Source organism: Marmota flaviventris, chromosome 11 (genome assembly GCF_047511675.1).
Source record: "Marmota flaviventris isolate mMarFla1 chromosome 11, mMarFla1.hap1, whole genome shotgun sequence".
Classification (NCBI taxonomy): Eukaryota; Metazoa; Chordata; class Mammalia; order Rodentia; family Sciuridae; genus Marmota; species Marmota flaviventris.
Window position 1 is genome coordinate 32,116,798 of NC_092508.1, and position 17,235 is coordinate 32,134,032.

At 32.7% G+C, this 17,235-nt stretch overlaps 1 protein-coding gene across 4 annotated transcripts in view; it reads right to left on the bottom strand.

The window, feature by feature from the left end:
- The window catches only part of Nbeal1 (neurobeachin like 1), a 187,922-nt gene that overhangs the window by 8,869 nt on the left and 161,818 nt on the right, over nt 1-17,235 (bottom strand). For all 4 annotated transcript variants that reach the window (XM_071618886.1, XM_071618885.1, XM_071618884.1 and 1 more), the window contains 9 exons: nt 16,444-16,560; nt 12,369-12,458; nt 10,396-10,505; nt 8,608-8,780; nt 7,189-7,283; nt 5,200-5,316; nt 4,370-4,531; nt 3,586-3,734; nt 1,546-1,681 (listed from right to left, as the gene is read on the bottom strand). In XM_071618886.1, the coding sequence (XP_071474987.1) occupies nt 1,546-1,681; nt 3,586-3,734; nt 4,370-4,531; nt 5,200-5,316; nt 7,189-7,283; nt 8,608-8,780; nt 10,396-10,505; nt 12,369-12,458; nt 16,444-16,560 (1,149 nt within the window). The remainder of the gene's footprint in view (nt 1-1,545; nt 1,682-3,585; nt 3,735-4,369; nt 4,532-5,199; nt 5,317-7,188; nt 7,284-8,607; nt 8,781-10,395; nt 10,506-12,368; nt 12,459-16,443; nt 16,561-17,235) is intronic.

The following is a 17,235-nucleotide window of genomic DNA, read 5'->3' on the forward strand; positions in this document are numbered from 1 at the left end:
ATATAAATTTCACACTGACAGAATAATAAAAATTATATATAATTTAAAATACATTAATTAAGATTTTAATGTTTAAATAAAAATAAATCTAGAAACAGAAATGACTTTATAACTATTGATCTAGCTCATATTCTACAGTCATATTCATATAATAAATTATATTTTAATTATGAAAGATTCTAAATATTCAATTTATTATAATAGATCCATAATTCAGTCACTACATCTAAAGATATAAAACAGAAAATACTTTTATTGATGATCTATACAGCATTCAGATTCTATATATTGTAGACTATATAAATCTTACTAATAAATATCAAACTTATTTTGGTAATAGTAGAAAACATTAATTTAGTCCTACAAAATATACCTGCTTAGGTGTTTTTTCCAATCAATTTTTAAAATAACATGTATGTATATAACAGTCGTTTCACTAAAAAAAAATTTAGTAAGATCAGAAACTAACAAACTTTTACCTAAGTTGGGGAAAGCATGCAAATTTAAAAGGCACTTGGGTAATACAAAGTGAAACACTCGAAGAGTAAAGTTTCAGCAGAATTTTTATATAATCATAACATTAGCAAAGGAGAGGTGGGTCTGATTTGGGAAATTCATTAATCAAGAAACTCAGTATTTAATGAAGATGTGCTCAAAATGGTTTAAATATAAGTGAAGTACTGAGATACAGAGCTGCTCACATTGTTTGGGGGATTATCACATCTGAAACTAAATGTTGCCATCATTTTAATAGCACTTTTAAGAGTATCCTGGACAAAGAGCATAAGGTCTAAAGAAATTTTAAAACATTTATAAAGCAAAATATTCTTTTGCTCTAAAATAGATTATAACCACTGATAATGTAATATTAATTTCTTAAAATAATCCCTATAGATGCTATATAATTAGATTTCTCAGAAAAGACCAATAATGACACCCTCCCCCCAATTTATAATGATTAACTATGTAATAAATTTCTTGGAAAACCACAAAATTACTTTGAGTAAGTCACTAAGTTTTCCTAGAAACAATGATTTATGATATTTAATTATTTAGTAATTGATAAACCATCATCAAGGAAATTGACAGTTATTATAGGAAACTCACTGAAAGTAAACACATTAATATGGGGATATTCATAGTTCTAAACAAACAAATGATGATTTTACAAAAGGACATATAGTCATGTTGGGTATTTGTCAAAATTAAATTAAATAGTTTTACTGTTTGATTTGAAAAGGCTTTAATGAACTAAAAATTCATGTAGTGGTCCTCTATCTAGATTTGAAATAAAAAAGACTTTCTTATTCCAGTAAAGTGATAGACAAACACTGCCAAATGTGTATTTTTCAATTATATTACAATATAAACACCACTCTTGAATAACAACTTTATCCTCTGTTTTCATTTACTGCCCTTTGAAAAATCAAATTTGTTTTTGAGCTTGTTTATCCATAACGGAGACTTCTGAGTCAGCTGGAATGAAGGAGAACCAAAGGAATCCCCAATAGTACGGGAAATGAAATCCATGACACTAGGTTTTACCTCGGCTGGCTTGCCAACACCCACTACAATCAATTTGCCATCTTCTAAACCTATAAGAATATGGCTGTATTCTTTGGTTACACAAACACAATGGATAGGCAATCGCATGGCTAATGGAGTGATGCTGAGATTCAAACTAGAAGAGAAATAAAAAACATAGACATTATTACATGCATATATAAAGGATTCACAGAATCTTATACCTAGAAGATAACTTAATGATCACCTAGTTCCACCTTGTCATTGTACTTAGATTCATGTTTTTCTTCGATCATCTATAATCAAACAATTATTAATAAAACATCCATGAACCTGATATACAAAAATTATTTTCCTTATTCTCTAGAGAACCTATTCTTTTTCCTTAATTTCCAATCCATTCTATTATTACAAATCCTTTTTCTGATTTATTACTCATTTGATGGAAATATCCTATCTGTTCTCTTACCAGCGGTTTGCAGGTGGGATCAGAGGAAAAGTAAGAGACAAAACAAATGAAACAAACAAAAAACCAGGTAGGATTCTATGTGGATATTAACTACATTCTTGTCTTTAGTGTCCTTCCTAAGACAGGTGGAAATAAAGCTCTTGTACCCATCATTATTCTCTGAGCCTCAGATTATCAGTGGGCATTTGTTCTACCCGTCTTAACCTTATTGCTGAAATATAGCATTCTATGTACATACTGTGCTCACTGCCGTCCTATGCCTTTGTGCTTTCTTTTCTTATATCTCACCTACCCTCACCTCCAGAAGATGGCCCTCCATCTCCATCTCAGTTCCTACTAATCCTTCATGGAGACTTCTGACTACTGAGATCTACAGCAATCTTCACTGTCTTTAAAACTCCTCCTACACATTTAACTACCACAATATAATTTAGTTTTTAAATTATTCTTATAATTTCACAAATATTTATATTTCTCTAACTGGTCTTAAACCCTTTAAGATCAGTTATTACGAATAAATATCACAGTACTGGGCACATAAGCCTCTTTCACTAAATGTTTTTTACTTTGTGTACTAATAAGTGGAAGTTATGTAAGAATGCCAAAAAAAGCTCCAAAAGTGCACATGAGTGTATGTGCTTTTGAGGTCCATAAAATTGATCAATTTGCTTTGTCTGATAATCCATTTGATAAATGCCTGTGTTTGCTTAATACAAAATGATGAATTCTAGGATATATAGACCATATTCTAGAAAAAAATGCTAAAAGATTCTGTGATTTTTTAAATTGTAGATTCTGTTAATAGCACTCTAAAACTGCGGCTATAAAAATTCTTGGAAAGATATAATTGGAATGGATTTTATTTATTTTTTATTATGGTGAGGCAAACTAAAAGTGTTTTTAAGGTTAATCTGTTTGTGCATGGGGATTCTTCTGTTGATATACCTTTACTTTATTCATTTACTTGTAAGTGGTGCTGACAATTTAACCCAGTGCCTCACACATGCTAGGCAAGCACTACACCACTGAGCCACAATCCTAGCCCCTCTTCTGTTATTTAATGCAGTGAAGGAGAGGGATGTTTGAGCAGTGAATATGTGCTAAAATTTAGTATTCTTCAGTTACCCTGCTACTCTGGAAAATCTTTCTTATAAATTACTTCCTGGTCCAGAGTATTCTATCTTATTACATCCACATCAGATTCACTTCTATCCCTCTCTCCCCAAATCCCCTATCTTTGTGTTTTCCTTATTCTTACTAATCCAGGAATCCTTTATCATCCTCAATTTGTTCCATAGCTAGGAAATTTATAAAAATTTACATTTATTATTAATAAATGTTAAACCAAAAGATTAGGAATTTTAGATTCCTGGTTTCCATTTATGTTGGAAGTACCATTACCTTTTATTTATTTATTTAAAATATTTTTTAGTTATTGATGGACCTTATTATTTTTATTCATTTATTTATATGCAGTGCTGAGAACTGAACCCAATGCCTCACAGACATGAGGCAAGCACTCTATCACTGAGCCAAAACCCCAGGCCCATTACCTTTTATTAAGTGACAGTTCAATGATTTTTATTACTTACCTGTGGAGATCTCTTATAGACAGGAATCCCTGTAAGCTGCCTGTGATGATGTGTTCTCCAATTATACATATATCTGATATTTGTTCCTTTAGGACTTCAGACCCTAGATACTTGCCATTTATAGAAAACAAGTGTAATGCATTCTTATCCTACAAAGAATTGATGAGGAAAATTTAACAGTCTTGAATAAAAGTTCAGTTTTTATATTGTCACCTAAAACTATAACAAAATGATTACAATTTGGTTGTATTTAAAGAGAAAGTGTATAGACAATCTTACAGTGATTTCAAATCAAACTGCCAAGTAAATAAACATTAAACAAGAAATCTGATCCCTAAAAAAGAATTAAAATCTCTTTCCAGTCCAAAAATACTCAATATTCATAAAACAAAAAGATTTCCTTAATATTTAAAAAGCTTTATCACTGAAGAGAAATAAACAAATAAAATTAAGGGTTTACTTATTTATACCCTGCTTTGTGTGAAAATAATTTCAGTTGACTATCATTTCATGTAAAATTATGAACTCCCACATAATCAGAATTTATTTTTAGAAATCATGTATTATACAAACCAATAGAAATTCCTAAAATAAAATACAAATGTAAGGCCAAGATTATAGTGGAGGTCTATCTAATAGTAAGGAATAAAAAACTCAATGATGAAAGGAAAAACAGACTCTTTAAAACACGGAATTCATTCCTTCCTCCAACTGCCTCATACATGTTGGGAGGAAAAGACATACTATCTGTAGTCTACATCTACTACTTGAAAGTGTTACATACCTTGAGGATGGTCGGTTCTTCACTGCTAGAGTAGATTACAATATATCCTTCCCAAGATATAGCCAAGTTGGGAATGGTCAGGAATAGAGAACTCTCACATGGTGGTCGTAAAGTCCTCATGTACTGACCTTTCTGAATGGTATGTATAATCACGGTGCCATCCTACAAATAAGAAATATTACAAAAGGAAAAACAGAAGGGAAATCAACAATCACAAAAAAAGAAAGTGGACTGGGGTTGTGGATCAGTGGTAGAGCGCTTGTCCAGCATGTATGAGGCACTGGGTTTGATTCTCAGCGCTGCATATAAATAAATAAAATCTATTGACAACTAAAAAAGTAGATAAATAAATAAAATTGTTTCTAAAAAACAAGATAGTAAAGTGGTTGGAAAACAAACATGGAAAGGGAACTAGAAAATGATCATTCTACCAAGAACATATATATCTTAGGAAAATTCCAATTTTGGATTTCAAGTAGTATTTTATCCCATAGAATACCCTCTTCCATTAATTAGTAAGACAAATAAAATCCCCAATAGAAGGGCTGGGGTTGTGGTTCAGTGGTAGAGTGCTTGCCTGGCATGTGTGAGGCACTGGGTTTGATCCTCAGCATCATATAAAAATAAAATAAAGGTATTGTGTCTATCTACAACCAAATGGACACAATACCTTTATTTTATTTATAATACACATCCACACCCATATATACATACATACATATATATACATACATACATACATACATATATATATATATATATATATATATATATATATATAAAACATTTGTAGAAAAAGTAATTAGGATTTCTTTCAAGTGAACTCTTACCCTTGATCCTGACACTGCCATGTCTAGTTCAGTGCTGATGCCAACACTCAATACCTCATCAGTGTGTCCATAAAGAATGTGAAAAGGTTTAGATGCTAAGCCCACAGGCGCGCCTCCCTAATATTAAAACAGAAAAGCAAAGGTGAAAAGAGTTTTCTTATTACTTTTTTTTAATAAAAAAGTTTATTCTGCATTTAAACTTTCTAATAATAAAATAATAATGTAAGTTATCATAACCACCGAGTCAAATCATAGTAGTACTCATTATGTTTCTCCTTGAATTTCTAAATTATTCTCAATGTTAAAGTCAAAAACTTAATCTGAATGGTTTCAATGTTGACCATCTTGGATTAATTTTTCCAGGTATATTACTTGCCTTTTTAATCTACAGAATTATTTTTCATTAACTCCAAATAAACTTTTTGTTTTATATCTCTTCTCTTTCCCATTTACTGAAGGTCTCTACATCAGGGACTTCAATTATCTTTATGCTGACTTATTAAAGATATCCAGACATACCATTCTTTCTCTGCTACTATAATCATTTTATTTTTACGTTTGTACTCACTTTGATTACCTTAAATTTTGCTTTCATGCCATTGATTTGGTTTGAAAAACACATCAAATCTGTTTCTTCCTGTTTCTGCTTTGTGTTTGTTTACTTACGTAATAGCATTGGTTTTATTCTCAGTTTGATTCTTCTGTAACCTTCATTTTCATTTTACTATATTATGTTATGTTTGAGCTTCTATTTCAATGAACTGTTATTATGTTTTACTAATATAATTTTATTGCAAGGAATCCTCTGTCTCTAAGCTGTTTTCTTCCAGAAGAAAAAATATTCCTTCTTCATGTCTTCACCATACTTTACTTGTATATTACTTTTTGTACTATGGAACATTTAAATAGTTGAGACAAGTTACTTATTTTTTTTGGCCAGGTAGCAGGGGGTACCAGGGATTGAACATTCGGCCACTGAGCCACATCCCCAGCCCTATTTTGTATTTTATTTGGAGACAGGGTCTCACTGAATTGCTTAGCACCTCACCATTGCTGAGGCTGGCTTTGAACTCACAATCCTCTTGTCTCAGCCTCCTGAGCCTCTAGGATTACAGGCGTGCGCCACTGCACCCAGCTAGTTTTATTGTGATTATTCTAGGCAATTCTATTCACGCCCTCTATTTAATTCTGCACAATGTGCACTAACTTCTCTGGATACTCTATTACCTCAGACACATTGTCTTCTTAACCTTTGAGTGTTTATCTATGTGTATAGGGTATTTTAATTGTTACAAATCAAGTAGTTACGAAAAAACAGATACTCCCCAAATTCATTTTAAAAAGGTTCTATATCCCAATAAAGACAGAACAAAAACTGATAAACATAACAAAGACAGAATAAAAACTGATACATTTCACTTAAGAGCAGATAAAGAATTAAAGTATTAGCAAATAAAATATGGCAGTAAAATGTAATAGCAATATACCACAAATTACATAGGTTTATTACAGGAATTCAAGAATGGTTTAAACCTATTAAAGAAAGGTAGAAAACCAAGAAAACTTGAGAGAGAGAGAGAGCGAGAGCGAGAGAGAGAGAGAGAGAGAGACACTCTTCCTGAATACTATTGAGAATATAAAAGGTTCATGGAAATTATAAATCTATAATTTCCAGAGATTCCAATAGAAAGGGCAGTAAAAGTATTATGCTATCTAGACAATAATAATAATCACTATTTTCCTAGGAAAGGTTAACAAGGAGAAACTTTTGGAAAGTATAGGAGATTAGGCAATGAATAAAAAAATTTAAACCTAGAAAAAAAAAAAACACAATGATCGGTACAGGACAAAATCCAGGTAAAAGAATGCAAAGGAGTTCAAAAAGTCATCTACTGCAAGAGAAAAGTTCATTATCCTATTAGAACATCTTGTTAGTTTTCTCAAAGTGAATCTCTAATCTAATCGAAGAATATTTAAATGTGTGACTACCTGTTGTATTATTTGCCATATCATACAAGTGGTATCTCTGGAACCAGAAATCAAATGTATTCCACAGTAATCTGTAGCTAAGCAAGTCACAATATCTGTAAGAAAAGGTATATAACAAAATGAAATCTTGGTTTTGCTGAAAGAGAACTTTAAGAGCAATTTTAGTTAATGCTCAAACTATTGCTAAAGCTGTTATTCTATAACAGGAAGGAATGTAGAAATGGCATTAAAAACTACTGGCAACATGTTACGCATGAAAGAAGCAATATCAAAAATCACGGAGAGCTTTCTTTGACATTATCCTTTTTTATTTCTTTTTGTTAGTGTGAGGTATAGATGTTGGGTATGTGCAAAGTCTATTAGAATCTGAGGAGGAGGTCAGATAGCTTCAAATGAACCCCAGTTAATTTTTGTTATACTTTTCTCCCCTCTCATCTCAATCATTTTCTCCTTCAATTGGGCATTAAAATCCTACAGAATATGTATCCTTAAAAACAAAACACAAAAAACAGGACATATTATCATGCTGTAAATTCACAAATATATATAAAAAAAATTCCTGAACCATAAACAGTTGAGCTATCTATGTGATATGGGAAGAATCACTAGTACAAAATTAGCAGCAGATTCCATTTTCCCTCCCTAATAGCTTTATTAAAAAAATAAATAAATAAACCTGCTCAGTGTTTTCATTATTATATCAAAGACACATCAGGTTAAACTATATTCAACAATTTCATCTATTTCATGCTTTATTGTTAATACAGTAATAGGGAAGTTGATATTTTATTTAATGATGACACATTTTGTTATAAATTTGTCTTAAAATCCTTATTTCTATCAGCCAATTAAACTTATTCTAACATCTTTTATACCTGATGAAGGTGTATTTAATTTGTATTATGCTTTAGTATTCCTCTAATACATCAGAATTTAATATAAAAAGCATATAATATTTAGAATATTTCACTATCAAAAAGTTCACTCAGCCTCAAAGGTAAAAATTAGGGGATAGGGATACAGTTCAGTGGCAGAATGCATGCCTACCATCATGAGGCCTTGGGTTCAATCCTTCACACACCACCAAAAAGGTAAAATTTGGCAGGCATGATGATGCACACCTGTAATCCCAGCAGCTCAGGAGACTGAGGCAGGAGGATCTTGGGTTCAAAGCCAGCCTCAGCAAAAGCAAGGCACTAAGCAACTCAGAAAGACCCTGTCTCTAAATAAAACACAAAAATAGGGCAAGGGATGTGGCTCAATGGTTGAGTGCCCCTTAGTTCAATTGCCAGTACCCTCTGCCCCCAAAAAGGTAAAAATTTAATGCTTTTTATAGGGAACATGTACTACTTTCAAATAGTTCAAAAAGTTAAAAATTTTATTTTATTTTTTTTTTTTGAAAAAAAAGTTAATGCTTACCCATATGTCTGATGTTGTGGGAGATAACTTTGCCTTTTGCAAGTGACATCACTTGAATGCTGTTATCCCAGTGTCCAGCACTGAAGAGCAACTTTGCATCATGTGATACTACAAATAGCTTAGAAGTGATCTCCAGCCCGGGAGCAAAAGGACCATTCATACTACGCTGAGTTCTGTAAACACAATTAATTAAACATTACACTTTTTCTTGAAAGATTACTTTTTTTGGTATCAACTATTTAAAAATTTCTCTAAAAGAGAAATAAAAAATAAATCCCTGAAGTTCTATTTGAAATGTCTATTAAAAAGTGATAAACGTTTAGAAAACACATTATTCTTACTTTCTTCATAGTCTTCATAACATTAAGATATACATAACAAATAGTCTCAAAGGTTAAGCATAAAGAAATTGAGACTGGTGAAGGTGTGAAAAAAGTTTAAATCTGGGCTTTTAAGGCCAACTTAATAAAATTGACAATTCTATTAATGGCAGCCTCAAAGTATAAAGACAAGATAGGCTATGCCAGGACAAAGAAAATCAGTAATAAATTAAAACCAGGGATCTCCTTCACAAGGTGATATATTTGAGGTAAATGCATAGCTAACAATGCTCATGATGACCTGCTCTTCCATTGCAAGCAAAGCAAGCTTATGGGTTTTATCTGCTTCTAAGTAAAATACCTGTGAGTGTAGCAAATTTTTTAGAGTTTGCAGAAAGACACAATTGATTGCAGTGTGTACATAAAAAATGAGGAGCTAATTCTAGTTCAGTTCTACAACTATTATTCCACATTAATTTGCTAAGAATAATCTTTGTACAAAAGACAATATTACTATGTTCTATGTGGAGTAAGAAGGAAAAAAGATATTATCCCCTAATCTCATGGGATTTTATTCTAGTTGAGGAAGACAAGAGAGATACAATGATAACAAGTACGTCATTTTAAATAGTTTTCATATATGATGCAATTGATCCCCAAAACACTGAATATAATTTAGTTAGAAAAAAAATACAATTAATATATAGCTGAGACAACCCAGAGTAAGAGAAACATCACATTGAATTAGAATATAACTTTTGGAAATTTAAAAAAATAACTAAGTTAATTCTTACTACTTAAACACATAGAATTTATTCAGAAGTTATAAAATAGAATATAATTACAATTAAGTACACTATTTGTACTGTAATTTTTGCTTTCATAGCTGCAGTTACAGAAATTCAATCTTGTCTTTAAACCAAGTCAGGATCCTTTCAAGTCAGAATATAACTTCAAAAAAAGGAAGGGAATTTGGGCTGGGGCTGGGGCTCATAGGTAGAGCGCTCGCCTAGCATGTGTGAGGCCCTGAGTTCAATCCTCAGCACCACATAAAGTAAAATAAAGACATTATGTCCACCTATAACTAGAAAAAAAAAAAAAAGGAAGGGAATAGGAGTGGTGTAAAAAAGAAGACAAAAGAGGCTGGGGCTATAGCTCAGCGGCAAAGTGCTCACCTAGCACGTGTGAGGCCCTGGGTTCAATCCTCAGCACCACATAAAAACAAATAAATAAAGATATTGTGTACAACTACAACTAAAAAATAAATATTAACTTAAAAAAAGAAGACAAAATCTGGGTCTCAAGACAGTATTTTCAAAATGAACAGAAGTAAAGTATAACAAACTCTATTGAAAGGTATAATTAAACCAATATTTTTTAAAGATTAAAAAAAAAGAGCAGAATCAATTTTTTCCCAGCCATAAGGTACTGACTGTAGCTGTTCTGCCTTAAATGTTCATTTACTTACTTTGGATTTGTCACAGTTTGATCCTTGATGAATGTAAAGTAATTAGAAATGCTTCTATCGTAAGGCAGCCATCCATGAGTTCCAATAACATAATTCATGCTTACTGTTATCTAAAAAAATAAATGAAGATTCAAATGAAAGATTAAAGAAAGCAGCGAAGAACAATCAGATGGCCACTTATCATTTGGGGAATACTGTGGGACTGTGTATTTAACATATGAAACTCATTAAGTCTTCAAATAGTTAAAGTGGACAAAGCTCTATCTTACTGTAAGAAAAGTTGTCAAAATATATATATTTTTTTTTTTTTTCTTTTTCTTTTTTTTTTTTAATGTGTGGTGCTGGGGATTGAACGTAGGGACTTGTACATGCAAGGCAAGCACTCTATCAACTGAGCTATATCCCCAGGCCCTTATTTTCTTCCTCATAATTTCTCAAAGTTTATTAGCAACTACTGGCAGTCAGGGAAAATTCAAGATTAAGTCTCATCATAAAAATATGATACACACATCATTTAGAAGATAAATCAGAAGAATTTATCTACTTCAGCACTATTTATTTTGTGGTACTGGGGACTGAGAACTAGAACTTATAATGAACTGTTAGGACTCCCTGAATTGATACAGTGAATACTTCCTTTTGAAAATGCAAAGCTTTTTACCCCCTTGATTAGAAAAGTAACAAACTACCCCTACCTCTCAATTCACATAACTTTAAAAAAAAGGGTATTAAAATTGAAAATCACAAGAATTCATCTTTCTAGAATTTTTTCTAAGCAAACAATATGCATAATTATAAAAATAGGTCTAATTCTAAGTGACAAAATTAGAATAAAACAGACCAAGGTTTTGTCCATGAGCCAAAGTCCCACATCTCTTACTTGCTAGATCTGTGACTCTGGGCAAGTTACTTCTCTGAGTTTTAATTTCTTATCTGTAGAAGGGAAGTAACAGTAGTGCCTATCACATAGGATTAGGTGAATTAAATGAAAAATTCATGTAAAACATTGACCAAAGTGCCCTGAATATATATGTTAACATATTCTGCATTATTTCTCATTATTATTATTATAGCTTTATAATAAATTTTAACATAAGATGCTATCCTCTTGTTTTCCCTGCATAAAATTTCCTGGTTCTTTTCACATATTTATTCTTTTATTTTTTTGATGCTGGAGATTGAACCCGGGGCCTTGTGCAAATGAGACAAGCATTTTACCAACTGAGCTATATCTCCAGCCCTTTTTAATTTTTTTTTTTTTTTTTTTTTTTGTATTTGTAGATGGACAGAATGCCTTTATTTTATTTATTTTTCTTTTTATGTGGTGCTAAGGATTGAAACCAGTGCCTCACATGTGCTAGGCAAGTGCTCTGCCACTGAGCTATAGCCCCAGCCTCACATATTTATTTTTCTAGAAATTTCCATATATTTATTTTTCCAGATTAGAATTACAGTAACTACTTAAAAGCCACATAAACTGAAGACAGAATTCCATCAAATTAGTTTTATAAAAATGTTCTCTATTGTTATCATTATTGTTACTTTTGGTACTAGGGATTGAACCCAAAGCCTTGAGCATGCTAGGCAAATGCTCTATTACTGAGCTGTTACCTCTCAGCCTTTTTTAACTTTTGAGACAGAGTCTTATTCATGGTAGCCTTCAACTTGGCAATCCTCCTGCCTCAGTGTTTGGCATAACTGGGATTACAAGCCAGCTCCCATTTCCAGCCCTCTATTATTCTTAAAAATGGCTTTTTTATATACATAACTTTATTTTAATTGTTTATTTTTTTAAATTTGGTATTGAGGATCAAATCCATTGCCTCACACATGTTGGACAAGTATTCCTACCCCTGAGCCACAACCCCAGGACACAAATGGCTTTTAAAAAATGTTATTTCCTTTTTTTTTTTTTTTGGTAAGTTAGAATGGATATAGGAACTGTAGTGTGACCAAGGTATAAGTCAACTTACCAGTAACTCAGGACTGCCTTGAGACATGAAAGAACGAGACTGATTTTTGGGGACAATGGCTTTTAATAGTGGAATACCATCACTAATTCCCTGTAAAATAAAAGAGGTTCAGTGGTTGGCTCTGTTCATATTTATTAGGCACAGATTACAAAAAGATTTGTTTCTTTAAAGAAGAATGAACCCTATGATATGGCACTTTACTCTATCAATCATATAATCATTTAATTTAAAATGTAGGAAAGGAATTTATACCAAGTTTGGATGGTATACTTTTTTCTTTCAAATTTTTTTAGTTGTTGACCTTTATTTATTTTATTTATATACATGTGGTGCTGAGAATTGAACCCAGTGCCTCACACATGGCAGGCAAGTACCCTACTACTGAGCCCCAGCCCCAGCCCTGGATGGCATACTTGAAACTTCTGAAACCATCACCTTCTTCTATTCCACTACTCTGCTGTTAAACAGAGATGTAGATTTCAAGGAGCAGCAATCATTTAAAACAACCAGTGATTTATGACCTTTTCTTTTCCCTTGCTATGCTGACATGAATATAAAGTAGAAAATATAGATCATGTAAAAATACATTTGTCAATAAGTCAAATGGGAAAACTGATTATAATTCATAGAAAAAGTCTTTTAGGTTTAACTTCCCCAAAACAGACCTCTTTTGTTAACTGAGGTACTTTTCCTGAAAGCCTCAATGTTACTATTTAAAAATACCATTCTCAGAAAACATCTATTGTTATTTTATTACAATATGAAAGACAACAAGAATTTTAACTTTGTTCCCCAATAGGATAATAGTTCATAAATGATACCTAACATTAGGGTAACAACATTATTTGTTACCTACTATGTACCAAGTAAGAAGTGCTGACCTACAGAGGGATCTCTCTTCACAGGAATGTAAAGAGAAACATCTCTTTTGATGATGAAAAGAGACTAATAAGTTATTAGTACCCAAGGATATCTTTTCTGTTCTTGGGGAAAAGCTACCATGTGATATGGTGCACACAGAAAAGGATAAATATGTCACTGTCCATTTATATATAAGAATGTATTATTGGGCTGGGGATGTGGCTCAAGTGGTAGTGCGCTCGCCTGGCATGCGTGAGGCCCGGGTTCCATCCTCAGCACCACATACAAACAAAGATGTTGTGTCCGCCGAAAACTAAAAAATAAATATTAAAAATTCTCTCTCTCTCTCTCTAAAAAAAAAAGAATGTATTATCATATAAAAACCTGTCACAAGCATGTCTCCTTATGTGCTTTTTCTCTTTGATGATGATCAGATATAATGAAAATAGTTCTATCAGCATTATTATTATTTATTTTTTTGGTACTGAGGATTGAACTCAGGGGCACTCGGCCACTGAGCTACATCCTCAACCCTATTTTGTATTTTATTTAGAGACAGGGCCTCACTGAGTTGCCTCGCCATTGCTGAGGCTGGCTTTGAACTCACAACTCTCTGGTCTCAGTCTCCCAAGTCACTGGGATTACAGGTGTGCACCACAACGCCCAGCCTACCAGCATTATATAACAAACATAATAATGTATATCCATCAGATTATGGTTCAAATAGAGTTTTACAGATTGCTTTACGGGCAGTAAAAAGAACACAACAGGCCTGAGAATGCTATCCTTAGAAAGGCGTATTTGCAAGGCTGACCCTTGGCTGCCTTCTGGGACTTGACAGGCAAACGGTTCCTTACACTGTCATAAAACTTTTCCTTCGGTGATAAGGGTGGTTCTTTATACCTACACTGTGCTTAGTAGGGTTTATGCTAAACACCTGCTTTTCTTCTGGAACTTGGAATGTTAGTATGTGCTAGGTATGTAACTAGCCTCCAATAATAGTCTTGGACACGGAGTCTCCAGTGAGCTGCCCTAATATGTAAGAAGATGTTTTCACATTTCATTACTGGAATAATTAAGCATATCCTGTGTGACTCCACTGGGAGATGACTCTTGGATGCTTGTGCGGGATTTCCCCTGGATTCCCCCCATTTGTATTTTGTCTTTGCTTATGTTGCTTTGTATCCTTTCACTGAAATAAATCTTAGCACAACTGATACATGTTGACTCCTGTGAGTTCTTGCAAATCCCAATCTGGAAGACAACCAACACATCCCAGGAACTAGTCATCACTTCTCAGCACCATTTCTATATTGTTCTGAGTTCTAGGGAACTAACTTAAGATACTTTTGGAAAACTACCAGCACTGAAAAGTTGAAATAACTGTCTATGTGAATCTAGGTAAAGAGTGAAAGATTATTTTCCAAGTACTCTCACAAAGATGTGAAAGCAAATCTATACTAAAATATAATGGTGCTTACTACAACAGAGTTCATTTGGGTAAAACTCATCAAGCTATAAACTATTATAAATCTCATTTTACATTAAATTATCAAAAACCTCTTTACATTTTCTCATGGTAATGAACCTAAGAAACATTCTACAGTGATGCTATATATGCAGGATTTTACAAACTACAGCCTGTAGGACAAATCTAGTACACCACCTGTTATGTGGGCGGTGAGTGAGCTAAGAAAGCTTTTTATGTTTTTAGATGGTTACATTTTGAGTGGGTTATATATGTACCCTTTATTTTACCTCATGGCTTAGAAAGCCCAATATACTATCCAATCCGTAAAAAAAAAAGTTTGCCAACCTCTGCTGTAGTCTGAGATTGCTTGTTCTATGTATATCTCCAAACTATTTTTATTAACTTAGTAACTTTTTTTTAAAAGTTGTACATGGGCACAATACCTTTATTTTATTTATTTATGTGGTGCTAAGGATGGAACCCAGTGCCTCATGCATGCTAGAAAACGCTCTACCACTGGAACCACAGCCCTAGCCCTAACTTAGTAAATTTTAATCTTCATTTTTCTTTCATTTTTTTTTTAGTTGTAGATGGACACAATATCTGTATTTTTATTTGTTTATTTTTATGTGGTACTGGGGATCGAACCCAGGGTCTCAAACATGCAAGGCAAGCGCTCTACCACTGAGCTACAACCCCAGCCCTTCATTTTTCTTTTTGCCAAGAGCTAATATTATCTGTCATAAACAAATTCATAAGTATAAATGTATTTCATTATTACTTTCTAGACTATCTTAAATATTTCAAATGTATAAACATTTGAATTTTTAAATTTTAAGGTACTCTTTTTAAAAATTTTTTTTTAGTTGCTGATAAACTGTTATTTTATTTATTTATTCATATATGGTTCTGAGAATCAAACCCAGCGCCTCACATGTCCTAGGCAAGGGCTCTACCACTGAGTCACAACCCCAGCCCTTGAAGGTACTTTTTCAATTATAGCATTAACTATTGCTGTTTTGCTTGCCTATTCCTTCTTTTTCTTTATTATTTTTTTTAGTTGTCAATGGATTTTTATTTATTTATATACAGTGCTGAGAATCAAACCCTGTGCCTTATTCATGACAGGCAAGTGCTCTACCACTGAGCCATGACCCCAGCCTGTTGCCTATTCTTTCTTATACTATCAATAACAATTTATATTGGGCCACATTTTATTGATAAGCAGACACTATATAAGCTCTCTACATGTCATCTCAATTGTCACAAAAGTTTGTTTCTGTTTGATTTTGGTACTGGGGATTGAACCCAGGGGCACCTTACCACTAAGGTATATCCCCAGTCCTTTTTATTTTTTATTTTGAGACAGGGTCTTGCTAAATTGCTGAGGATGACCTTGAACTTGTGACCCTCCTGTCTCAGTCTCCCAAGTTGTTGGAATTACAGGTGGGCACCACTGTGTCTGGCCCACAACAAAGTATTTTAAACACAATTATTTGTCCTTCCTTGTCAGGAAAATGTGAAGTAGAAGAAAGAAAGTCAAAACAAATAGTTGAGACAAGCATTCAGCACAAACAAAAGCTTTCAATAAAAACGTTTTAAAAATCCAAGAATAGATTATTACAGTAGTACTATTTAATATTAAATATTATAATATTCTGCTCCATTAAAGAATGAAATAAACTTTGAGGTATACAGAATTCACAAAGAAAATTGTTTGATATTACCAAGCTTGTATATTACCTCTATAAAAAATGACTTGAGTTCAGGGAGGTGTTGAAATAGGTTTAGGGTTGAAGCATCTGTTTTGGTCTGCTTCTGTATTGCTTCCTCTGCTGATAATCTAGGAGGGTGTGGCTCCTTCAAAATAATTTTAAGAAAAAATTCCATAATTACATTAAAACATCTCTCACTGTATTCCTTCACACACACTGGGCTCTATTAGTTGTTGTTGGACACAATACCTCCATTTTATTTATATGTGGTGCTGAGGATTGAACCCAGGGCCTCACAAATGCTAGGTGAGCACTTTACCACTGAGCCACAACCGATCATCCTTAATGACATCTTTATTGAATCTCTAGGTCAGAATTATTTTCTTTTATTATTTTCCTTGACAAATTATTTATTTAGTACTCATTTATTTTTATTTTGAATTACATATGCTTATTTATGGTCTGTCTTCTCTACCTATACTCTGGGTATCTTAGAATCAGACATAAGTTGTATTCAATTTCGGATTTTTCAATACCTACAACAAAATCTTAAACATAACAAATGCTTAATAAATGTTTGGCAAAATCAAATGTACTATTTAAGATCTATAATGGGGTGAATTTTTAGTTCCTGAAATAATATCAAAATGTAAACACTATCAAAATCAAATTATAAACATTGCTGCATAATTACCAAATAAATTATTATTATTCTCTTAACTTCCATGTCAGAGATACAGGACAGAATCACATATTAATAAGCATAAAACAACAAAATAAAGGCACAGTTAAATGAAGAACAGAATTTTAACTAAATGGG